Source organism: Nannobrachium achirus, assembly GCF_963921795.1.
Source record: "Nannobrachium achirus genome assembly, chromosome: 4".
NCBI classification, from domain to species: Eukaryota; Metazoa; Chordata; class Actinopteri; order Myctophiformes; family Myctophidae; genus Nannobrachium; species Nannobrachium achirus.
Window position 1 is genome coordinate 75,097,978 of NC_137813.1, and position 22,353 is coordinate 75,120,330.

Here is a 22,353-nt window from a genome sequence, read left to right on the forward strand (position 1 = left end):
CTTTGGGTGTGCAGACTAACGTGTCCATTTATTGCACTGCACTCACACTGACAACACAGCACACACACACACACACACACACACACACACACACACACACACACACACACACACACACACACACACACACACACACACACACACACCTCTTTGTTAATCGTCACCTCAAAACCCCCACCCTATCCTCTTAAAGAGCTCATGGTCAATTATGCCCAAAGACATTCACTACAATACTGTAGATGTCCTCCCTAATTGTGTTGACCGTCTCCACCATAGCATTTGCAGGGGGGAGTGCAACCTGCTTTGCAGCCAAATTTGATGGGCTCAAGTACTGCCTTTGGAGCAGGGAGGGCAAGACACCTGACTGGAACATACCCTCCACTCTCTAAATGCCATCTATTTTCTTCGATTGATCGAAGCTTGGGGCAATTTGTCAGGTATGACAAAGAAGGCATCATAATACAATACCTTCATCAAGGGACATGATTTTGTGGAAGTGCACACACATGAAGAGGCTGATACCCTGATTCCTCATCAAGTCCTTGCCTCTGCGGCTTATGGTGCTTTGCAAGACGTATGTGTTTGGTCACCCGACACCGATGTCCTCCACCGATGGAAATAGATATATTCAAGCAAGTTCAAGTTATTGGATGAAGGGTTCCTTGGCTTACACAATTTTTCTGGTGCTGGCTGTTTAAGAACATTTGTTGGAATCTCCAAAAAGACATGGGTCAATGCCTACTTGAAGCCTGATGATGATGACCAAGTCATTAACCACTTCAAGGACCTTGGCTTCCACCAATCGAAGAAAATAGATGGTGTTCCAGTCAGGTGTCTTGCCCTCCCTGCTCCAAAGGCAGTACTTGAGCTCATCAAATATGGCTGCATAGCAGGTTGCAAGGGACGGTGCTGCTGCTCAAATAACCTACCTTTCACTCCACGGTGGAGACTGTGTTAACACTATTAGGTTGGACATTGAAGATGACAATGATGAAGCCAATAGATCCTGCATGTCTGAAATTACTGCAATGTAGTGAATCTTTTTGGGCATAATTGACCATGAGCTCTTTAAGAGGATAGGGTGAGGGTTTTGGGGTGACAATAACAAAGAGGTGAGTGTGTGTGTGTGTGTGTGTGTGTGTGTGTGTGTGTGTGTGTGTGTGTGTGTGTGTGTGTGTGTGTGTGTGTGTGTGTGTGTTGTGTTGTCAGTGTGAGTGCAGTGCAATAAATGGACACGTTGTTCTGCACTCTCAAAGTGAGAAGTTACAATACCTTCATTATGTCAAATTCTGGGTCTGGCCCTTGCCCTTCCCCTGTTCTACCACACTTTGCTCGCCCCCTCCCCTCCTGTGAACCTGATTGTCAATCTGAACTCCCCCCGGCTTCACAGCTGTGAGCCGTTGCCGGATGACTTCCTAGTCATCCATAAAAGGGATTTGGTCCCCCTGGCATCACAGGGATCTCCATATATGGGCATAAAGGGGATTTGGTTCCCCTGACATCACAGTGATGTCAGAGCGGGATGTCAGAGTGTGAGTCAATCAACAAAAAAGCGTTACCCGTCTAGACAGACAGACAGATACGGTCAAGATGTGACGGTTCTGATAGTAAACTGCGACCTATGATCGCAAACTGCGACCTATGGTCGCAATAAACCCAGGATACATGAAAACATTCAAAGTTTCAGTTTCAAATGTGAAAAAAAAAATCAAACCTCGGTTCGAAGTGGAGCGGTGAATTTGAGCAGCTGTACCCTATGTGAGTGAGTGAGTGAGTGTAAACTGTGCCTGTGAGTGAGTGGTGAGTGTGCCTGGCCTGCACAAAACAGCGCCCCTCCTTTAACTAGTGTGTTGTGTGTGGCCACTCAAGGTATTGCCCAGGCTACGGACAGGGCCAGCCAGCCACCCACCCACCCAGCCAGCCAGCCAGCCAGCCAGCCACATACCCACGGATATACCTGTTCATTGGGAGCGCTTTCACCGCTCCAAAAAGATCCCATCAAGATTTGGCGGGCCCCCTGTAGTAACTCTGAGGACCTAGCAGGGGTCCCGGACCCCCTGTGGAAGACCCCTGGTATTTGCTACTACTCATTTTTGTTTTCAGAGCCCAGCTACAACAACTTTTATGCTTCAATCTTGATCTAATTTAACATTGTTCTGGAGCAGTAGCAGAGCGATTACTGAGCTCAGGGGTCTGTCTAGGGGGTCCCAGGTGAGAAAAGACCCCAACCAAAAGTCAGAAAGGTTATTCGGGCTGCTTTAAAAATTCTAATAAATGAACTTGGGATGTTTTAAAACCTACAAAACAACTCTAATATTATGAAAATCGGACATTAACTGGCTGGCGTACTGCGTATTGTACTGTTCTGGGAGGTCCCAAAATAGATAACCCACAGAAAGGGGGTGGGGGTCCAGAACATTTTACATCCATCATTCATTCATTCGATTCCTTGACCCAGAAAACATAGGATTAGCATGTTTAATTAAGTTTCTAGGTTGTCTAGAAGCCAAGATAGTACAAATTATGTATTTTATGTCGGCCAAATTGAACGTCCAAAATGGCGGCTTTGCAGGTGTCTGTGCAAATGCAAACAAAGATTTTGGATTCCCATGCTCTGAAGATTCCAAAAATGTATAGTTTTACAAATCTCCAAAAAAATCCAACGAATAAACCTTTATTAACACAGTGAACCTGACTACAAGTGCGCGACTGGGTTAACCCTTAAGTTCTGTTCGGGTCAGATACACGTCAACCTAACCTTGACCCTCAGTAAAACTAACGCTGGTGAATGCTAACCTGGTGAATGTTAAACCCATTTAGAACGGGTACACATTATTGTGTATCATTATTTTGAGCTTTAACTATTGAAAAACAGCAGATATACAAGCTATCAGTGCTGCACCAAGTGCTGCGCTGCGAGCTTGTAGATCTGTGTCTTTTGAATCTTTCTATGGTTTTTTTGAAAAACCTATGTCAGCAGTCTTTTCACTTAAAGTGATAGTTCGCCTATTTTGCAACCAAATCTGGATGGAATACTCACCGTCAGCTGGAGCTGTTGCGAGGGCAATATCTAATGAATATCAAATATCTAAATAGTGAATCAAGCAAATCAAAAACTGAATAAGTAATAGTGGTTGTTGGATTACTTTTAATAAACGGTATGCTACTATAATAGGTCAATTAAATTATAAAAGGGGAAAAGGAGTTTTATACATCCATTATTATACACATGTTTTATATATCTATTATTATACACATGTTTTATATATCTATTATTATACACATGTTTTATACATCTATTATTATGTGTATGTGTATGTATGTGTGTGTGTGTGTGTGTGTGTGTGTGTGTGTGTGTGTGTGTGTGTGTGTGTGTGTGTGTGTGTGTGTGTGTGTGTGTGTGTGTGTGTATATATTATTATAAACATGTTTTATATATCTATTATACACATGTTTTATATATCTATTATTATACACATGTTTTATAGATCTATTATACACATGTTTTATAGATCTATTATTATACACATGTTTTATAGATCTATTATTATACACATGTTTTATAGATCTATTATTATACACATGTTTTATAGATCTATTATTATACACATGTTTTATAGATCTATTATTATACACATGTTTGATACATCTATTATTATAAACATGTTTTATACATCTATTATTATACACATGTTTTATAGATCTATTATTATACACATGTTTTATAAATCTATAATTATACACATGTTTTATACATCCATTATACACATGTTTTATACATCCATTATACACATGTTTTGTATATCTATTATTGTACACATGTTTTATATATCTATTATTATACACATGTTTTATAGATCTATTATTATAGACATGTTTTATAAATGTTTTATAGATCTATTATTATACACATGTTTTATAGATCTATTATACACATGTTTTATATATCTATTATTGTACACATGTTTTATAGATCTTTTATTTTACACATGTTTTATATATCTATTATTATACACATGTTTTATAGATCTATTAGTATACACATGTTTTATAGATCTATTATTATACACATGTTTTATAGATCTATTATTATACACATGTTTTATAGATCTATTACTATAAACATGTTTTGTAGATCTATTATTATTATGTCATACCGTGCGTCCATACAGAAGTCCCGCAGCGTGGCGCGGAGCTGTGGCTCCGCCCCCGGCTCCGCCTTCCTGTGGAGTTCTGCTGCCCTGGCCACGCCCTCTTCCTGAAGGGGGGGGCACACAACAGGTTGTAAAACACACACACATTACTGTGATTATGGTAAGCTTACATTTCATATCACACTCACCATACCCAAAACTTTCACTAGCCCCCCTTCTCAAAAAAAAAAGAAAAGAAAAATTGTAAAAAATAATAATTATATATATATACAGTACATATATATATATATGTGTGTGTGTGTGTGTGTGTGTGTGTGTGTGTGTGTGTGTGTGTGTGTGTGTGTGTGTGTTCATACCAACATGGCTGCTATGTTCTCCAGTCTATTAGAGTAGTTCAGTCGGTAGGTTTTGTTCTCCCAGCGACTCCAGACGTGAACGCACGGCTTCTGATGCTCCATGGGCAGGTACATGTAGAACCTGTTATACCACACACACACACACACACACACACACACACACACACACACACACACACACACACACACACACACACACACACACACACACACACATACATATATATAGGGCTGGGATGCGATTAAAACTTTTAATCTAATTAATTACAGGCTCTGTGATTAATTAATCGCAATTAATCACATTTTAATCATACATCGATATTTGACCTGAGAAGCATTTTTTAAGTAAAATACATTTTGTTGTATGAGTGAATCAACAAGCGAGTTCTTTAAATCAAAATTTCGCATCCACTGGGCCAAGCAAAGCGCTTTGATCGGCTACTTCTCCCTTTGTGTTTGTTGTCTCTTCTTGGTTGGTGCATCGCTATGATCGGTATGCCCGATGGTGCGATTAAAATGCATTATTTTTTTTATTTGCGTTAATTTTCTGTAATCAATTAATGATTCTGTAATTAATTAATTAATCAGATAAAGTCTATATATATATATATATATATATATATATATATATATATATTAAACAACCTTAAACTCTGGGGGGGTTAATACAGGGGGTCCTCCATGGGGGGTCCTCCAGAGCCTTACCTGTTTCCCTCCACGAGGAGGGGCTTCTCGGCGGGCGTGGTCGACTGGGAGGCGGGGCTTCCGGGGTCGTGACCCCCCGCCCTGCGGGCCAGGAGTGGCGAGGAGGAAGTGGGAGGAGAAGAAGAAGAAGAACTGGAACCGGAACCGGATCCGGACTCCAGGACATTACCATGGATACCTGCACAGAGGAGGAGGAGCCTAACGTTACCAAGGATACACAGAGAAGGAGGAGTCTAACGTTACCATGGGTACACAGAGAAGGAGGAGCCTAACGTTAGGAGGAGGAGCCAGAGCAGTACAAGAGGAGAGCAGCGTCACGCTTTGATCTCGCCGCAAAGCGGAAGTGGCATCGCTGGAGTCTGGTGACATTCCTAACAACATTCTACTGCAGGGGTCTTCAACAGGGGGTCCGGGACCCCTATGGGGTCCTCAGTTACTGCAGGGGGTCCTCCAAAACGTCCAATCCTTTTTACATTAACAACTTGAACGCTAGTGTCCTTATTCTGAGAACTGTAGCCAAAAATAGCAGATCTACAAGCTCACAACACCTCGCGCTGCGAGGCGTTCTGAGCTTGTAGATCTGCTATTTTCGGCAAAGGGGTTTGGTGTAGAGGGGAAAAAGAGCAGACTAAGTACAGAGTAAAAGGTAGTTTATTAGGTAGTGACGGTTCAAGTGGTTAAATATCTGGACTGGACTGAGTTACTAGGGCCCAAGGTGGAGGGGGCCCTAGTAACTTTAGCTATTGAAACATAGCAGATATAGTTCTGCTATTTTTGTAAAGTCGTGAGAATGTGTGCAAATCTTTGAATATATGTATTTTTTAAGCGAACATTTGTAACTACAATTTTGCTTCTGGGGGGGGGGTCCCTGGAACTAAATATTTTGAGATGGGGGGTCCTTGACATGAAAAAGTTTGAGCACCACTGTCATGGAAACATAGGTTTCTTGCACACATTTTCAAAATTTTTCAAAAATAGCAGATCTACAAGCTCACAGCGCGGCACTCGGTGCCGCGCTGTGAGCTTGTAGATCTGCTATTTTTCAATAGTTAACATTCATGGGGGGCCCGCAGTGAATCCTTGTACCCAGGGCCCACAATTTGGTGTGACGCCCCTGCAAAGAGAACTCAAAGCTGATTGGCTTGTCTCACCCATAGAGAACTCAAAGCTGATTGGCTTGTCTCCGATCCTCCTGTCAATCAAGCTGGCCTCGAACACTGCCCCGAACAACAGGAAGCTGCAACATCCATCTGCATCCATCTGCATCCAACCATATAAATATTATTATTATTATTATTATTATCCATCTGCATCCAACCATATAAATATTATTATTACCAGTAAGACTCCCTAATCGGAAGATAAGTGACCGTCAGGCCGAGTATGCGCCTCTATTCTCCAGGGGTGCCGCGAGATAATTTGATAATATTTGGAATTTATTTGGACACTTGAAAAAATATTTAGTATCATTTTAAACTTTTAGTACAAAGTTATTTTCAGTCAGTTATAACCAAAATGGCTATTATCTCAACGTTTCCCTCGCAACATAATCACTAAAATATCGTCAGAAATCTTTTCAAATGTGGTTGTGTCTTTTGTCGCACAAAACTAGTGATAACAGCCGATTTACAAGCACACAACGCCTCGCCTCACTAGTGTAGTACATTTTATAGATGATAAATACAAATCGAACGGTTTTAGACATACAAAGTTTCCACCCGACAACGACGATATACTATAAATATAAGGTGCTGGGAGTGAAAATTATAATGTAGGGGTGCCTCGGATTTAAAAAAAATATATTTATTATGGGGTGCCCTGAGACAAAAAAGTTTGGGAACCCCTGGTCTATACACTTAAACTTTTGTTGGTTTGTTTACTGTTGAGAGAGAAAACAATGTTGCACATTAAGTTAATCTTCTGGGGACCCCCCAAAATAATGTGGGGACCCACCTGGGGGTCCTGACCCACAGGTTGAGAACCACAGATCTAGGCAATAACCAGGCAACCACGCGTGGGCTCACGGTGATGACATCATTAACACGGGGCGTGGGCTCACAGTGATGACATCATACCTGGGGCGGGGCCTCCACAGACATGACCTCGGCTCCTCCCCCCGACTTCCTGTCCTCTTCGGCTCCGCCCCCCTCCTTCCCCCCCGCCTTCAGAGGCTTGACCAATCGGGAGAGTTTGGAGTCGGCCCCTGGCCCGCCTGATAGGATGTCCACGGCCAGCTCCAGGTAGACACGCCCCCTGGAACCAAGGTGCGTCACAGTGCTAATTAGTGCGGTTGCCTGACAGGGTTCTAGGGACACTTTATAGATTTCTAGGGTAACTTGGTCTGCTTATAATAAGCAATTTGTGTCTTTTAATATATATATATAGTTGCTTATTGAGCTTACTTTCTAATTTTTTAAACCAGTGGTTCCCAAATCTTTTCATATCAAGGACCCCAGATTAACATATTTGTCCACAGTCGCAGACCCCCATCTGAAAATATGTGGTGCCACACAGATTTATGTTGTTAAAATGTTTCAAAAATATTCATTTTTTTCCCCCCTCAATATATTTTTTTAAATATCAAATATACAAGCTCACGATGTGTCGCAATGTGACACATTGTGAGCTTGCTGATCTGCTATTAATGTAAATGTAAAGTAGTATAGCCTAGTTGCTTTCTTTGGCAAAATCTGGGAGCAGACAATTCCGTGTCACTTCCTTACTTGGGAGGAAGTGAACAGATGTTTTTTGAAGCAGCACACAGAGAAAAACTCTCTAGCGCCCTCTGTAAAAGAAAATGGCAGCCTCCATAGAGAGGGCCAGGAATATAGACTTCTGTAAACGTTTATAGACTTTTTTTTTTCCGCTGCCATTGAAAATGGCAGGTAACTCACAAAAATATGGAGCCAGATCAGTCTCAATAATCATGAATGTGTGTCTCCAGTTTTGTAATTTGTGTGCCCACATTTTGAACTCACATGCCCAGATTTGAAACTCACAAGGTCAGATTCTTGTGTGTTTTTGTATCTGTGATTTATATCTGTGTTTTGTGTTTATGTTTTGTATCTGTGATTTGTATCTGTGATTTGTATCTGTGATTTGTATCTGGGATTTGTATCTGGGATTTGTATCTGGGATTTGTATCTGGGATTTGTATCTGTGTTTTGTGTCTGTGTTTTGTGTTTGTGTTTTGTATCTGTGATTTGTATCTGTGTTTTGTATCTGTGTTTTGTATTTGTGTTTTGTATTTGTGATTTGTATCTGTGATTTGTATCTGTGATTTGTATTATTATTTGTTATTTGCATCTCTGATTTTTATCTGTGATTCAAATCCACAATATACAAACACAAAACACAGATACAAAACACAGATACAAAACACAGATACAAATCACAGATACAAATCACAAATACAAAACACAAACACAAAACACAAATCACGGATACAAATCTTTTTGAGACTCTTCTGACTGTGGGCGTAGACAAACGTCATCATTGGCTGAGGAACCCAATTCCTCAGCCAATCACACCTTTTGCCTCCTCCCATTGGCATGGTTGCCATGTTTGCTAAAAGTAAGTTATCTGGACTTTCTTATCTATAAGTTCAGCTATACATGAATATATCCATACCATATCTTGTCTTACACAATCAGTCAATGGTGAATGGACTAATTGCGACCGTCAGGTCGCAGTTACTATCAAAACCTCGACCAGGTGTCCGTCTGTCAGTCTGTCAGTCAGTCCGTCAGTCTGTCACACGTCACACTTTTGCCCTGCTCATATCTCCGCAAACGTTGCACCGATCCATGCCAAATTTTGCACACACTCCTTGCCTGCCAAACAACAACCTCAATTATCACATGGCCCTCTTTTAGCGCCACTATGAGGCCGATTCCTGCAGAACCCATATTTTGAACACTGCGCCTACAATTTTTGCCCTAAAATCACGCAAGTCGGTACACAGTATGTCTACACTCATGTCATCAACATGGATCTGTCCCATATAGCGCCACCATCAGGCCGATTTTGTCAAACACATTTTTGGACACTGCTCCTACAAATTTTGCCCCAAAATCACACAAATCGGTACACACTTGCTCTACACTCATGTCATCAACATGGATCTGTCCCATTTAGCGCCACCTTCAGGACGATTTTTTAAAACACATTTTTGGACACTGCTCCTACACATTTTGCCCTAAAATCACGCAAATCGCTACACAGTATGTCTACACTCATATCATCAACATGGATCTGTCCCATATAGCGCCACCATCTGGCCGATTTTTCAAACACATTTTTGGACACTACTCCTACAGATTTTGCCCTAAAATCACGCAAATCGCTACACAGTATGTCTACACTCATGTCATCAACATGTATCTGTCCCATATAGCGCCACCATCAGGCCGATTTTTTCAAACACATTTTTGGACACTGCTCCTACACATTTTGTCCTAAAATCACACAAATCACTACACACTTGCTCTAAACTCATGTTATCAACATGGATCTGTCCCATTTAGCGCCACCTTCAGGCCGATTTTTTCAAACACATTTTTGGACACTGCTCCTACAGATTTTGCCCTAAAATCACGCAAATCGCTACACAGTATGTCTACACTCATGTCATCAACATGGATCTGTCCCATATAGCGCCACCATCAGGCCGATTTTTTCAAACACATTTTTGGACACTGCTCCTACACATTTTGCCCTGAAATCACACAAATCGGTACACACTTGCTCTAAACTCATGTCATCAACATGGATCTGTCCCATTTAGCGCCACCTTCAGGCCGATTTTTTAAAACACATTTTTGGACACTACTTCTACAGATTTTGCCCTAAAAATCACGCAAATCGCTACACATTATGTCTACACTCATGTCATCAACATGGATCTGTCCCATATAGCGCCACCATCTGGCCGATTTTTTCAAACACATTTTTGGACACTTTTTGGGTAAAGTGGTGATAAAATTGGAACGATACAGAGATTGATTGATTGAAGAATTTATTAGAAGTTTGCAATAGAAAAAAGTACAGTTTCATGACAGTACAAATCACTGGTACAAGGTCAACTAAAAGGAGATCCTAGAAAGCCGAGGCTTATTTCCACAGGAACCACACTTTAAGTATCTCATATAACATTGAAAGACAGACGGATAGAACATAGTACTTTATCTAGGATAATATCAGTTTCAAAAGCATAACATCAAATACAAAGGCAGAAAAAAGAATAATAAAAAGGGGGGGGGGGGCATGGGGGCTTAGTCTATTTACAAGTCACGGGTAGCAGCTGTCTGAAGGTGACTTTTCATACCAATTTTGAAGGAGGCTAGGGATTTGCTCTCCTTTAGGGCTTGAGGAAGGGCGTTCCACATGTTGATGGTGTAGCAGGAGAACGAGTTAGAGCCTTGTTTAGTGTTAAATCTACGTTGATGATGATTAGTGGAGCTGCCTCTGGTGTTGTGGTCGTGAACATCCTTGACCTTTAAGAAGTAGTTTGTCAGGTACATGGGAATCTTGGAGGTGTAGTGTATCTTGTACACCAGGCCCATTGCAAGATGCTGTACTCTGTCAGCTACTTTGAGCCATCCCACGCTTTCGTGGTGATGATCGGTAAGGTGGGTCAGAGGAGGGAGACCAAGCACAACCCTAATTAGTTTGTTTTGGGCTGTTTGAAGCTTTAACTTTAAGGCGGCTGGGGCGTCGCGATACCAGACAAGGATTCCGTAATCAATGAGGGGCCCAATAAGAGCTCCTCCTAGTGTCTTTCGGGATTTAGTATTGATCAGCGGGGCAACCCTTTGCAAGAAGCGAATTCGTTGGTTGACTTTATTGATTACCTTGGTGGTCATTTTTTCACTGGATAGGTTAGCCTCCAGGATGCAACCCAGGTAGCAGATGTAGTTTTTTCTTTCTATCACAGTGTCACCTACTTTAATTGTGAAGTTCTCAACTAGGCTAAGTTTCTGACTAGATCCAAAGAGGATACATTCAGTTTTGCCTAGGTGAATTGAGAGTCTGTTGTCATTGAGCCAGGTGCAGATCTTGTTAAGTTCACAGTTAAGGGCCTTTTCAACCTGCAATAAGTCTCTGCCGGAGACTAGGAGAGCCGAGTCATCCGCGAACAGAAACAGATTGCAGTCACAAGCAGATGACATGTCGTTTACGTATATTAAGAACAACAGTGGTCCTAGTATACTCCCTTGAGGTACTCCACAGTTTACTGGGAGGGGGGGGGACAGGGTTCCGTTGACTTCCACCATCTGTTCCCTCCCCACCAAGTAAGAGTGCATCCATCTCACTGCTGTGCTATCAAGACCAATAGCTTTGAGTTTTTCAATCAGAATAGAATGATCGACGGTGTCAAATGCCTTCTGGAGGTCCAGAGAAGATTAGCATGGTGCCTTCATTATGCTAATCTTCTCTGTATCGTTCCAATTTTAGCCCAAAGACAGTGCCCCGTTGCCAACAAAGGGCATTTTGATAGTGCATTTGAAACGGCTTGGAATTACAGACAGACAGAACATGACATTTAAATATCCGAGTGGTTGTTTTAAGGCTAAAACCTGTATAAAACCGTATTATGTACCAATATTTATATAAGATATATATTTTGAAAAACAGGGTGGGGCCCCTTGAAAAACAAATCAAATATGAATACTGTATAGCCACTATCATTGCTGCCACCGAAACGGGAGTGCAGCAGCGGCCCATAAGAGTTATCTGCATATAGCCTCTACAACGTCTGTGTGCATATGTATTTAGTACATAAAAATAATGTACCAGTAAGACTCCCTAATCGGAAAATAAGCGACCGTCAGGTCGCAGCGTGATTTTAGGCCAAAATGTGTAGGAGCTCAGTGTCCAAAAATGTGTTTGAAAAAAATCGGCCTGATAGTGGCACTATATGGGACAGATCCATGTTGATGAGATGAGTGTAGACATACTGTGTACCGATTTGCATGATTTTAGGGCAAAATCTGAAGGAGCAGTGTCCAAAAATGTGTTTGAAAAAATCGGCCAGATGGTGGCGCTAAATGGGACAGATCCATGTTGATGATATGAGTGTAGATATACTGTGTAGCGATTTGCGTGATTTTAGGGCAAAATCTGTAGGAGTAGTGTCCAAAAATGTGTTTGAAAAAATCGGCCTGAAGGTGGCGCTAAATGGGACAGATCCATGTTGATGACATGAGTCTAGACCAAGTGTGTACCGATTTGTGTGATTTTAGGGCAAAGTTTGTAGGAGCAGTGTCCAAAAATGTGTTTGAAAAAATCGGCCTGATGGTGGCGCTATATGGGACAGATCCATGTTGATGACATGAGTGTAGACATAGGCCTACTGTGTAGCAATTTGCGTGATTTTAGGGCAAAATCTGTAGGAGTAGTGTCCAAAAATGTGTTTTAAAAAATCGGCCTGAAGGTGGCGCTAAATGGGACAGATCCATGTTGATGAGATGAGTGTAGACATACTGTGTACCGACTTGCGTGATTTTAGGGCAAAAATTGTAGGCGCAGTGTCCAAAATATGGGTTCTGCAGGAATCGGCCTCATAGTGGCGCTAAAAGAGGGCCATGTGATAATTGAGGTTGTGGTTTGGCAGGCAAGGAGTGTGTGCAAAATTTGGCATGGATCGGTGCAACGTTTGCGGAGATATGAGCAGGGCAAAAGTGTGACGTGTGACAGACTGACAGACTGACTGACAGACTGACAGACGGACACCTGGTCGAGGTTTTGATAGTAACTGCGACCTGACGGTCGCAATTAGTCCATTCACCATTGACTGATTGTGTAAGACAAGATATGGTATGGATATATTCATGTATAGCTGAACTTATAGATAAGAAAGTCCAGATAACTTACTTTTAGCAAACATGGCAACCATGCCAATGGGAGGAGGCAAAAGGTGTGATTGGCTGAGGAATTGGATTCCTCAGCCAATGATGACGTTTGTCTACGCCCACAGTCAGAAGAGTCTCAAAAAGATTTGTATCCGTGATTTGTGTTTTGTGTTTGTGTTTTGTATTTGTGATTTGTATCTGTGATTTGTATCTGTGTTTTGTATCTGTGTTTTGTATCTGTGTTTTGTGTTTGTATTTTGTGAATTTGAATCACAGATAAAAATCAGAGATGCAAATAACAAATAATAATACAAATCACAGATACAAATCACAGATACAAATCACAAATACAAAACACAAATACAAAACACAGATACAAAACACAGATACAAAACACAGATACAAAACACAAACACAAAACACAGACACAAAACACAGACACAAATCCCAGATACAAATCCCAGATACAAATCACAGATACAAATCCCAGATACAAATCCCAGATACAAATCCCAGATACAAATCACAGATACAAATCACAAATACAAAACACAAACACAAATCACAGATACAAAACACACACGAATCTGACCTTGTGGGTTTCAAATCTGGGCATGTGAGTTCAAAATGTGGGCACACAAATTACAAAACTGGAGACACACATTCATGATTATTGAGACTGATCTGGCTCCATACAAAAATGACGTAACTAAAAAAATAGCATATCTACAAGCTCGGTGCAGCGCTGCGAGCTTGTAAACCTGCTATTTTTTTATATTTAAAGCATAAAATATTGCGTAATAATGTGTTCAGGCCTAAATGGGTTAACCCTTTCACGTCCGGGCTCTAAATGGGATCATTTTTTTTTTTACGTCCGTGTCTAAGTCACCTGTAAGTCACGCCCTCTCCGATGCCCTCGTTGAGCTCGGGGTTGTCGTCGCCCAATGAGAAGTTGCGGGGCGAGCCGTAGAGGTTGACCCAGGCCGGACCGAAGGTTGGCAGGAAACCTGGAGCAGCGGAGTTCAAAGAGAGACGGAATGGAGTGAAGGGAGAAGAAAGCTGATGGTCATTCTGTCTGTCTGTCTGTCTGTCTGTCTGTCTGTCTGTCTGTCTGTCTGTCTGTCCATTCTAACTGCATCTGTCTAGATCAGGGGTTTTCAAAGTGGGTGACGGGGCACCCTGGGGTGCCGCGACGGCAGTCCAGGGGTGCCGCGAGATAATGTGATAATATTTGGAATTCATTTGAACACTTGAACAAATATTTAGTATCATTTTAAACTTGGAAGTACAAAGTTATTTTCAGTCAGTTCTAACCAAAATGGCTATTATCTCTAACGTTTTCCTTGCGACATAATCACTCAAATATCGTCATTGTCGGGCAGAAACCTCATATCTCCAAGTTTCAAATGTGTACGTCTTTTGGTAAAGCAAAGCCCTGCTTCATGATACAAGACTGTCACACAAAACTAGTGAAAACAGCCGATCTACAAGCACTGTGTTCTTGTTGCGACCGTCAGGGAGCAGTTTACTATGAAAACCTCCACCGGCCGTCCGTCCGTCCGTCCGTCCGTCCGTCCGTCCGTCACACGTCACACCTTTGCCCTGCTCATATCTCCGCATCAGTATGACATCACACCACATGTGTACACAAACCTTTGTGTACGTTGCTGTGGCAACAGTCTGTTGTTGCTGGTCTGTTAGTGTACGTTAGCAACCACCTTAGCAACCATGGTTTTACCCTAGCAACCAACTGTTTACCCTAGCAACCAACTGTTTACCATAGCAACCATGTTTTTTTACCCTAGCAACCAACTGTTTACCATAGCAACCAGATACGCAGAGCAGGGATCTCCATATATGGGCATAAACAGGTGACATCACACTGATGTCAGATACTCAGAGCAGGGATTTCTCCATAATATATGGGCATAAAAGGGATTCTGTTAGGGATCTCCATATATGGGCATAAAAGGGATTCTGTTAGGGATCTCCATATATGGGCATACAAGGGATTCTGTTAGGGATCTCCATATATGGGCATAAAAGGGATTCTGTTAGGGATCTCCATATATGGGCATAAAAGGGATTCTGTTAGGGATCTCCATATATGGGCATAAAAGGGATTCTGTTAGGGATCTCCATATATGGGCATAAAAGGGATTATGTTAGCTGTTAGTGATCTCCATATATGGGCATAAAAGGGATGCTGTTAGGGATCTCCATATATGGGCATAAAAGGGATTCTGTTAGGGATCTCCATATATGGGCATGAAAGGGATTCTGTTAGGGATCTCCATATATGGGCATAAAAGGGATTGTATCCCAGATGATGCCCTGTTAGGAGATCCACACTAACAGAATCCATATGGTCCTACCGACAGCTGCTATAAGCCAACCCTGGCGATAAGGTCTGAGTCGAAGAAATGCTTCTTTCCTGGCAAGAATTGCCCCTTTATTGCGACCGTCAGGGAGCAGTTTACTATGAAAACCTCCACCGGCCGTCCGTCCGTCCGTCCGTCCGTCCGTCCGTCGGTCACACGTCACACGTCACACCTTTGCCCTGCTCATATCTCCGCATCAGTATGACATCACACCACATGTGTACACAAACCTTTGTGTACGTTGCTGTGGCAACAGTCTGTTGTTGCTGGTCTGTTAGTGTACGTTAGCAACCACCTTAGCAACCATGGTTTTACCCTAGCAACCAACTGTTTACCCTAGCAACCAACTGTTTACCATAGCAACCATGTTTTTTTACCCTAGCAACCAACTGTTTACCATAGCAACCAGATACGCAGAGCAGGGATCTCCATATATGGGCATAAACAGGTGACATCACACTGATGTCAGATACTCAGAGCAGGGATTTCTCCATAATATATGGGCATAAAAGGGATTATGTTAGGGATCTCCATATATGGGCATAAAAGGGATTCTGTTAGGGATCTCCATATATGGGCATACAAGGGATTCTGTTAGGGATCTCCATATATGGGCATAAAAGGGATTCTGTTAGGGATCTCCATATATGGGCATAAAAGGGATTCTGTTAGGGATCTCCATATATGGGCATAAAAGGGATTCTGTTAGGGATCTCCATATATGGGCATAAAAGGGATTCTGTTAGGGATCTCCATATATGGGCATGAAAGGGATTCTGTTAGCTGTTAGTGATCTCCATATATGGGCATAAAAGGGATGCTGTTAGGGATCTCCATATATGGGCATAAAAGGGATTCTGTTAGGGATCTCCATATATGGGCATGAAAGGGATTCTGTTAGGGATCTCCATATATGGGCATAAAAGGGATTGTATCCCAGATGATGCCCTGTTAGGAGATCCACACTAACAGAATCCATATATGGTCCTACCGACAGCTGCTATAAGCCAACCCTGGCGATAAGGTCTGAGTCGAAGAAATGCTTCTTTCCTGGCAAGAATTGCCCCTTTATACTGTAGGGCTCGTTTGTGTATTGTATGACATCACGCCACATCATCGGCTGAGGACTGTGTGATGTCATCATATCTCCATATATGGAGACATAAGTTGCTCATGCCCAAATATGGGCTGGTGAGGTCAGACTTAGTGTGATGCGTAGGTTATCTCCATATATGGAGATTCAACTTCAATGAGTAACCATGGCAAACTGTCAACTGCCCGTATGTCTTGATAATTGGTAAAACAAACTTTTGGCCTATTTGTGGAGATAAGCGACCAACGGTCGCTTATCTCCCGATTAGGGAGTCTTACTGGTAGATAAATACAAAACGAACGGCTTTGGTCATACGAGGTTTCCACCCGACAACGACGATATGCTATAAATATAAGGTGCTGGGAGTGAAAATGTAGGGGTGCCTCGGATTAAAAAAATATATTTATGGGGTGCCCTGAGACAAAAAAGTTTGGGAACCCCTGGTCTAGATGTCTGTCTGTCTGTCTGTCTGTCTGTCTGTCTGGAACAAAGAAAGAAGCTCGCACTCACTTTTTTGGTCACTCCAAACATTTATTGACAAGCAAAAATAGAAGTTTCGACCCGCCAGGGTCTTCTTCAGTATGACCGGATATAGGAAACAATGTCTTTATATATGTTACAGTCAGTTTGGGTAACACACCCCTAACACCACCTGGATCAATAGGCTATATGCATATACGCCATTTTGTTCTAATTCCGGGTGTCTTTCGACTTCCTTCACAGGTGTTACCGATGATACTAACCAGTAAGACTCCCTAATCGGGAGATAAGCGACTGTTGGTCGCTTATCTCCACAAATATCACAACCTCCACCTCTCACGTCATACGGGTAGCCATAGTTACACCTGGAATGTTGAATCTCCATATATGGAGATAACCTACGCATCACACAAAGTCTGACCTCACCAGCCCATACTTGGGCATGGACGACTTATATCTCCATATACGGAGATGGCCATATATGGAGATACGATGACATCACAGAGTCCACAGCTGATGATGTGGCGTGATGTCATACAATACACAAACAAGCCCTATATAAAGGGGCAATTCTCACCAGGGAAGAGAGCATTGCCTGGAATGTTGAATCTCCATATATGGAGATAACCTACGCATCACACAAAGTCTGACCTCACAAGCCCATACTTGGGCATGGACGACTTATATCTCCATATACGGAGATGGCCATATATGGAGATACGATGACATCACAGAGTCCACAGCTGATGATGTGGCGTGATGTCATACAATAAACAAACAAGCCCTATATACTGATGCGATACGATGACATCACAGAGTCCACAGCTGATGATGTGGCGTGATGTCATACAATAAACAAACAAGCCCTATATACTGATGCGGAGATATGAGCAGGGCAAAGGTGTGACGTGTGACCGACCGACCGACCGACCGACCGACCGACGGACGGCCGGTGGAGGTTTTCATAGTAAACTGCTCCCTGACGGTCGCAATGAAGGGTCCGTTCCATTCTGGTGAAACAGAGTCAGGGTGCTGATATTGGGCATGTTGGCTCACTGGAAACAATCTGCTACACCAGTGGGTCTCAAAGTGTCCTTGAGTGGGTTCCAAATGTCCCCATACAGGTGTGTAACTCTGACAGTGTACAAAGCAAATGGACCTGCAAGGGTCCATTTGATTCCATTTGTTGATTAAATTTTTATAGAGTTATGTGGGTCCTTGAAATTAAAGAACCACTGTACAATAAATCAAACAGAGCCTTCATTAGTATCATCAGTAACACCTGTGAAGGAAGTCGAAAGACACCCGGAAGTAGAACAAAATGGTGTATATGCATAGAGCCTATATTCACTTTGATAGTCTCTTATCAGCACACCTGTGTAGTTCTGCGTATTCACCATGAGATGGCGACAACAGCCATTCACTAGTGTAGGCGCTGACGTCACTCGTTTTCGACATCTCTTTCGTTGTTTATCTACTAGCCTAGCTTGGCTGTGTTTAGCCATTAGCTTACTATGCCTAACTCTAACCCTAACCATAACCTTAACCTCAGTAAAACTATGCCTAACCCTAACCCTAACCATAACCCTAACCTCCGTGGGGTGAGGCGCTATCACTCCTGCCAACGCTACGTTGTCGTTGTTGTGGATCAAAGCGACCGCTTGTTCCGCCCCGCGCCGCACGACGAGCGCTCCGGTTCTCAATTTCACTGAAACTCAAAACAACCGTGACATTATACATTTACAACACTGGTGATTATTAGCCCCACCTGGAGCAAAAAAAAAGGACACGATTCAAAAAGTTACATGATTATTTCCGTTGCCTGATTACTTTTGAATATACATGATTTTCTAAAAGTATATATACTTGATTTCTTTACAAATAATAGTACACATGATTAAGGTTCCATCTTTTTCTTTTATAAAATCTTCCAAAGCCTTATAAACGAGATCAATTTTGTCAAAATGTCAAAGTTTCAACAAACTACTAAAGGCCCGACTTTGTTCTGAACATATCACCAAGTAAACAGTCTGTCTGTCTGTCTGTCTGTCTGTCTGTCTGTCTGTCTGTCTGTCTGTCTGTCTGTCTGTCTGTCCATTCTAACTGCATCTATCTAGATGTCTCTGTCCATCCTAACCCCAGGGCTCCACCAAAAAGACGACGTCATGCCGGCGTCGGATGCCGTCATTGACGCCGACTGGCTCCACTGAACGTGAATTTGTTGATATTTCAATCAAAGATCAGATGAGGAGATGAGCATTATACTATAGTGTTATGCCTAAAAAAATATAATGTATGCTGTGTTAAAGTGACGGAAAAAAGTAGCAGATCTACAAGCTCACATCAGGACTTGCCGTTTTGTGACTGTGAGCTTGTAGATTGGCTATTTTCGGTGCACAAGCGCCACGATAATGTATGAAAATGTGTCTTTAGTGTTCAGACTCAGTCACTCACTGCTGACCTGTTTTAGGAGGGAGAAATGAGAAATAGTCAGGGAATATTACAAAAAACATGGGAATAAATTCCTTACCAAACAATTTCTTCACCAGTGTGTTCGTAAAGGTGTCTAGTAGCATATCTAACAAAGATTGAAATGCAACATCCCTAGGAGAATCTTTGTCAATTAGGGTAATTCTGGGTCTTATTCACTTACTATACACTGTACTATAAGGGAACAAATTACACAAAAATATGCTTTAAGTAGCATGTGAGGGGTCTAACTAGGTGTTTTTAATTATTTTGAATCCATTGCAAGCATTTGTTTTGCACGAAAAAACATTCATTGGGCTAAAAACAGACCCAAAAAAAGGATGGTTTAGTGAGGAGTCATCACTTTTCAAAGTTGTATGGGGTCCATTTTTGGCCCAATGAATGTTTTTCGTGCAAAACAAATGTATAGGGTTTAGACTTTAGACTATAGACTTTTCAAAAAATAGCAGATCTACAAGCTCACAACGCGATGCGACGCATTGTGAGCTTGTAGATCTGCTATTTTCAGCACGCAACACCTGAGAGAAACCAAACATAAAATGACTCTCTTCTCCACCAGTCCCTCCCTAACCTTTTAGTCTAGTTTTTGTTTTGTTGACGAAATTGTCAATATATTTAGTCTTAGTTTTAGTCATCACAGCTTAGTTTTTCTCAGTGAAAAAAAAAACAAAACATTTTTGTCTCCACCAGCCAAAGGCATGGGGGAGAGTATCTTTTCCCCTTCGTCCGTCCGTGTGTCCGTTCGTGTGTGCGTCCGTCCGTCCGTCCGTGCGTGCGTCCGTGCGTGCGTCCTCGCAGTTTGTTACCACCTAATCTCAGTCGCCGTTAGCCCGGTCGCTGCCAAAGTGAGCACACACATTCCCTGGATGCCAATTCAGAACCTCTGCCCTATATTTTTCAAATGGGACAGTTCTAGCTCCACCTAGTGGCCAATGTTCGCAAAACACATTTCTGTGCATTACTCTTACAGATTTTGTCCAAAAATCCTACAAATCGGTAGGCAGTATCTCGACAGTCATGTGATCGACATGGATCTGTCCGATTTTGCATATCCAGATTGGCTTCCAAAGTTTGCAGGATTGAGCCGTTTTGAACAAAATGCCTCAAATCCCAAACGCAAAGTGCAATTATCATGAAATCGCACACACATGTTCCCACTCATGGTGGCGCTATAACAGGCCGATTTGTGGTTTTACCTATAAATCCACCGATCAGTTTCAAACTTTGTAAGCGCACTCCTTAGAGGCCAAGGAAGGGGGGAGGGGGGGGCCCCCGTCCGGCAGATGTGGGGGAGCCATTGCTCCCCTTTGCTCCATTGATCAGGCGCCAGTGGACATGATGACATCACCCAGGGGTGTCACACCACATTCTGGGGGCTGGGTACAAGGATTCACTGCATCTGATTGTGTGCTTTAACTATTGAAAAAGAGCTGATATACAAGCTCACAATGCGAGTGCTGTGAGCTTGTAGATCTGCTATTTTTGAAAAATCGTGAAAATGTGTGCAAGTCTTTGAATTTTTTTTTTACAAATGTTCGCCAAAAAAATATATATACATACCAAGGTCCGCTGGCCTTCGCGCCGCTTGCAATGTCGTGGACAATAACTGAATGTCGTGGACAATAACTGTGACATCTAACAATAAAACGAGCGCTCCCTTCCTAGACACGCTTGGACATCTGCTAGACGCAACTTAGTCCTCATAAATACCCGTCTCTATATGATGATGTCATCATAAATACCCCTGTCTCTATTTGATGATGTCATCATAGGTACCTCTGTCTCCATCCTGTTCATTGGATATCTGCTTCAGGTCGATGTAGTGCGTTCCTATGGCAACGTCGTTCATGCTCCCCTCATCCCATACCTGGAGAGGATGGGGGGGGAAAGGAAGAAACAGAAACTTGACTTCCTGATGATTCTATTTTTTATTGCCACATCTGAAGCACACAGATTTCATAATTAGGGCTGGGATGCGATTAAAAAAATAATCTAATTAATTACAGGCTCTGTGATTAATTAACCGCAATGAATCGCATTTTAATCGCACATCGATATTTGACCCGAAAAGCTTTTTTTTTTTTTCAATGAATCAACGAGTGAGTTTTTTAAATCTAAATTTCGCATCCACTGGGCCAAGCAAAGCGCTCTGATCGGCTACTTCTCCCTTTGCGTTTGTTGTCTCTTCTTGGTTGGTGCATCGCTATGATCGATATGCCCGAAACTGAAGGTTCTGTGGTGCAAAAACTAAGTGCGATTAAAATGCATTAATTTTTTAATCACGTTAATTTTCTGTAATTAATTAATCGCAATTAATCAGTTAAAGTCCCAGCCTATGTCATAATGTAAAGTAACTAACTACATAAAGTAACTAACTACATAAAGTAACTGACTACATAAAGTAACCAACTACATAAAGTAACTAAATACATAAAGTAACTAGCCCAGATATGGCCTACATCTGGCCTAGATATGGCCTACATCTGGCTAACATATGGCCTACACGGAACCGAACCAAACCAAACCGAACAGGACAGGCACAGGGCAGAGTAGATCAGAGTAGATCAGATCAGATCAGATCAGATCAGAGTAGATCAGATCAGATTAGAACAGAATAGAAGTAGAAAGACTGTGGTTGCCTAGTATGTATTGTATTGGTAGCCAGATTGACCAATCCTCAAGCTCAATGTCAATGAGAATGCTGCTTCCTGATTGGCTAGAAAGATGTGGTTGCCATGACTACATTCTGCAGCAAATTAACTGTCATGTGAAGCTCCACCAATCCTGCTTCCTGTAGAGATGCAATTTATGGCTCTTTGAAGTGAACTTAAGACTGGCTCA

The 22,353-nt window shown here is 42.1% G+C and overlaps 1 protein-coding gene across 1 annotated transcript in view; it reads right to left on the reverse strand.

The window, feature by feature from the left end:
- The window catches only part of fer1l6 (fer-1 like family member 6), a gene marked incomplete at its 3' end in the record, with an annotated part of 112,963 nt that overhangs the window by 76,736 nt on the left and 13,874 nt on the right, over positions 1 to 22,353 (reverse strand). The window contains exons 5-11 of the mRNA XM_080723566.1: positions 21,289 to 21,379; positions 13,958 to 14,075; positions 7,291 to 7,468; positions 6,367 to 6,475; positions 5,216 to 5,393; positions 4,511 to 4,631; positions 4,158 to 4,258 (exon numbers count right to left, since the gene is read on the reverse strand). Of these exons, the coding sequence (XP_080579692.1) occupies positions 4,158 to 4,258; positions 4,511 to 4,631; positions 5,216 to 5,393; positions 6,367 to 6,475; positions 7,291 to 7,468; positions 13,958 to 14,075; positions 21,289 to 21,379 (896 nt within the window). The remainder of the gene's footprint in view (positions 1 to 4,157; positions 4,259 to 4,510; positions 4,632 to 5,215; positions 5,394 to 6,366; positions 6,476 to 7,290; positions 7,469 to 13,957; positions 14,076 to 21,288; positions 21,380 to 22,353) is intronic.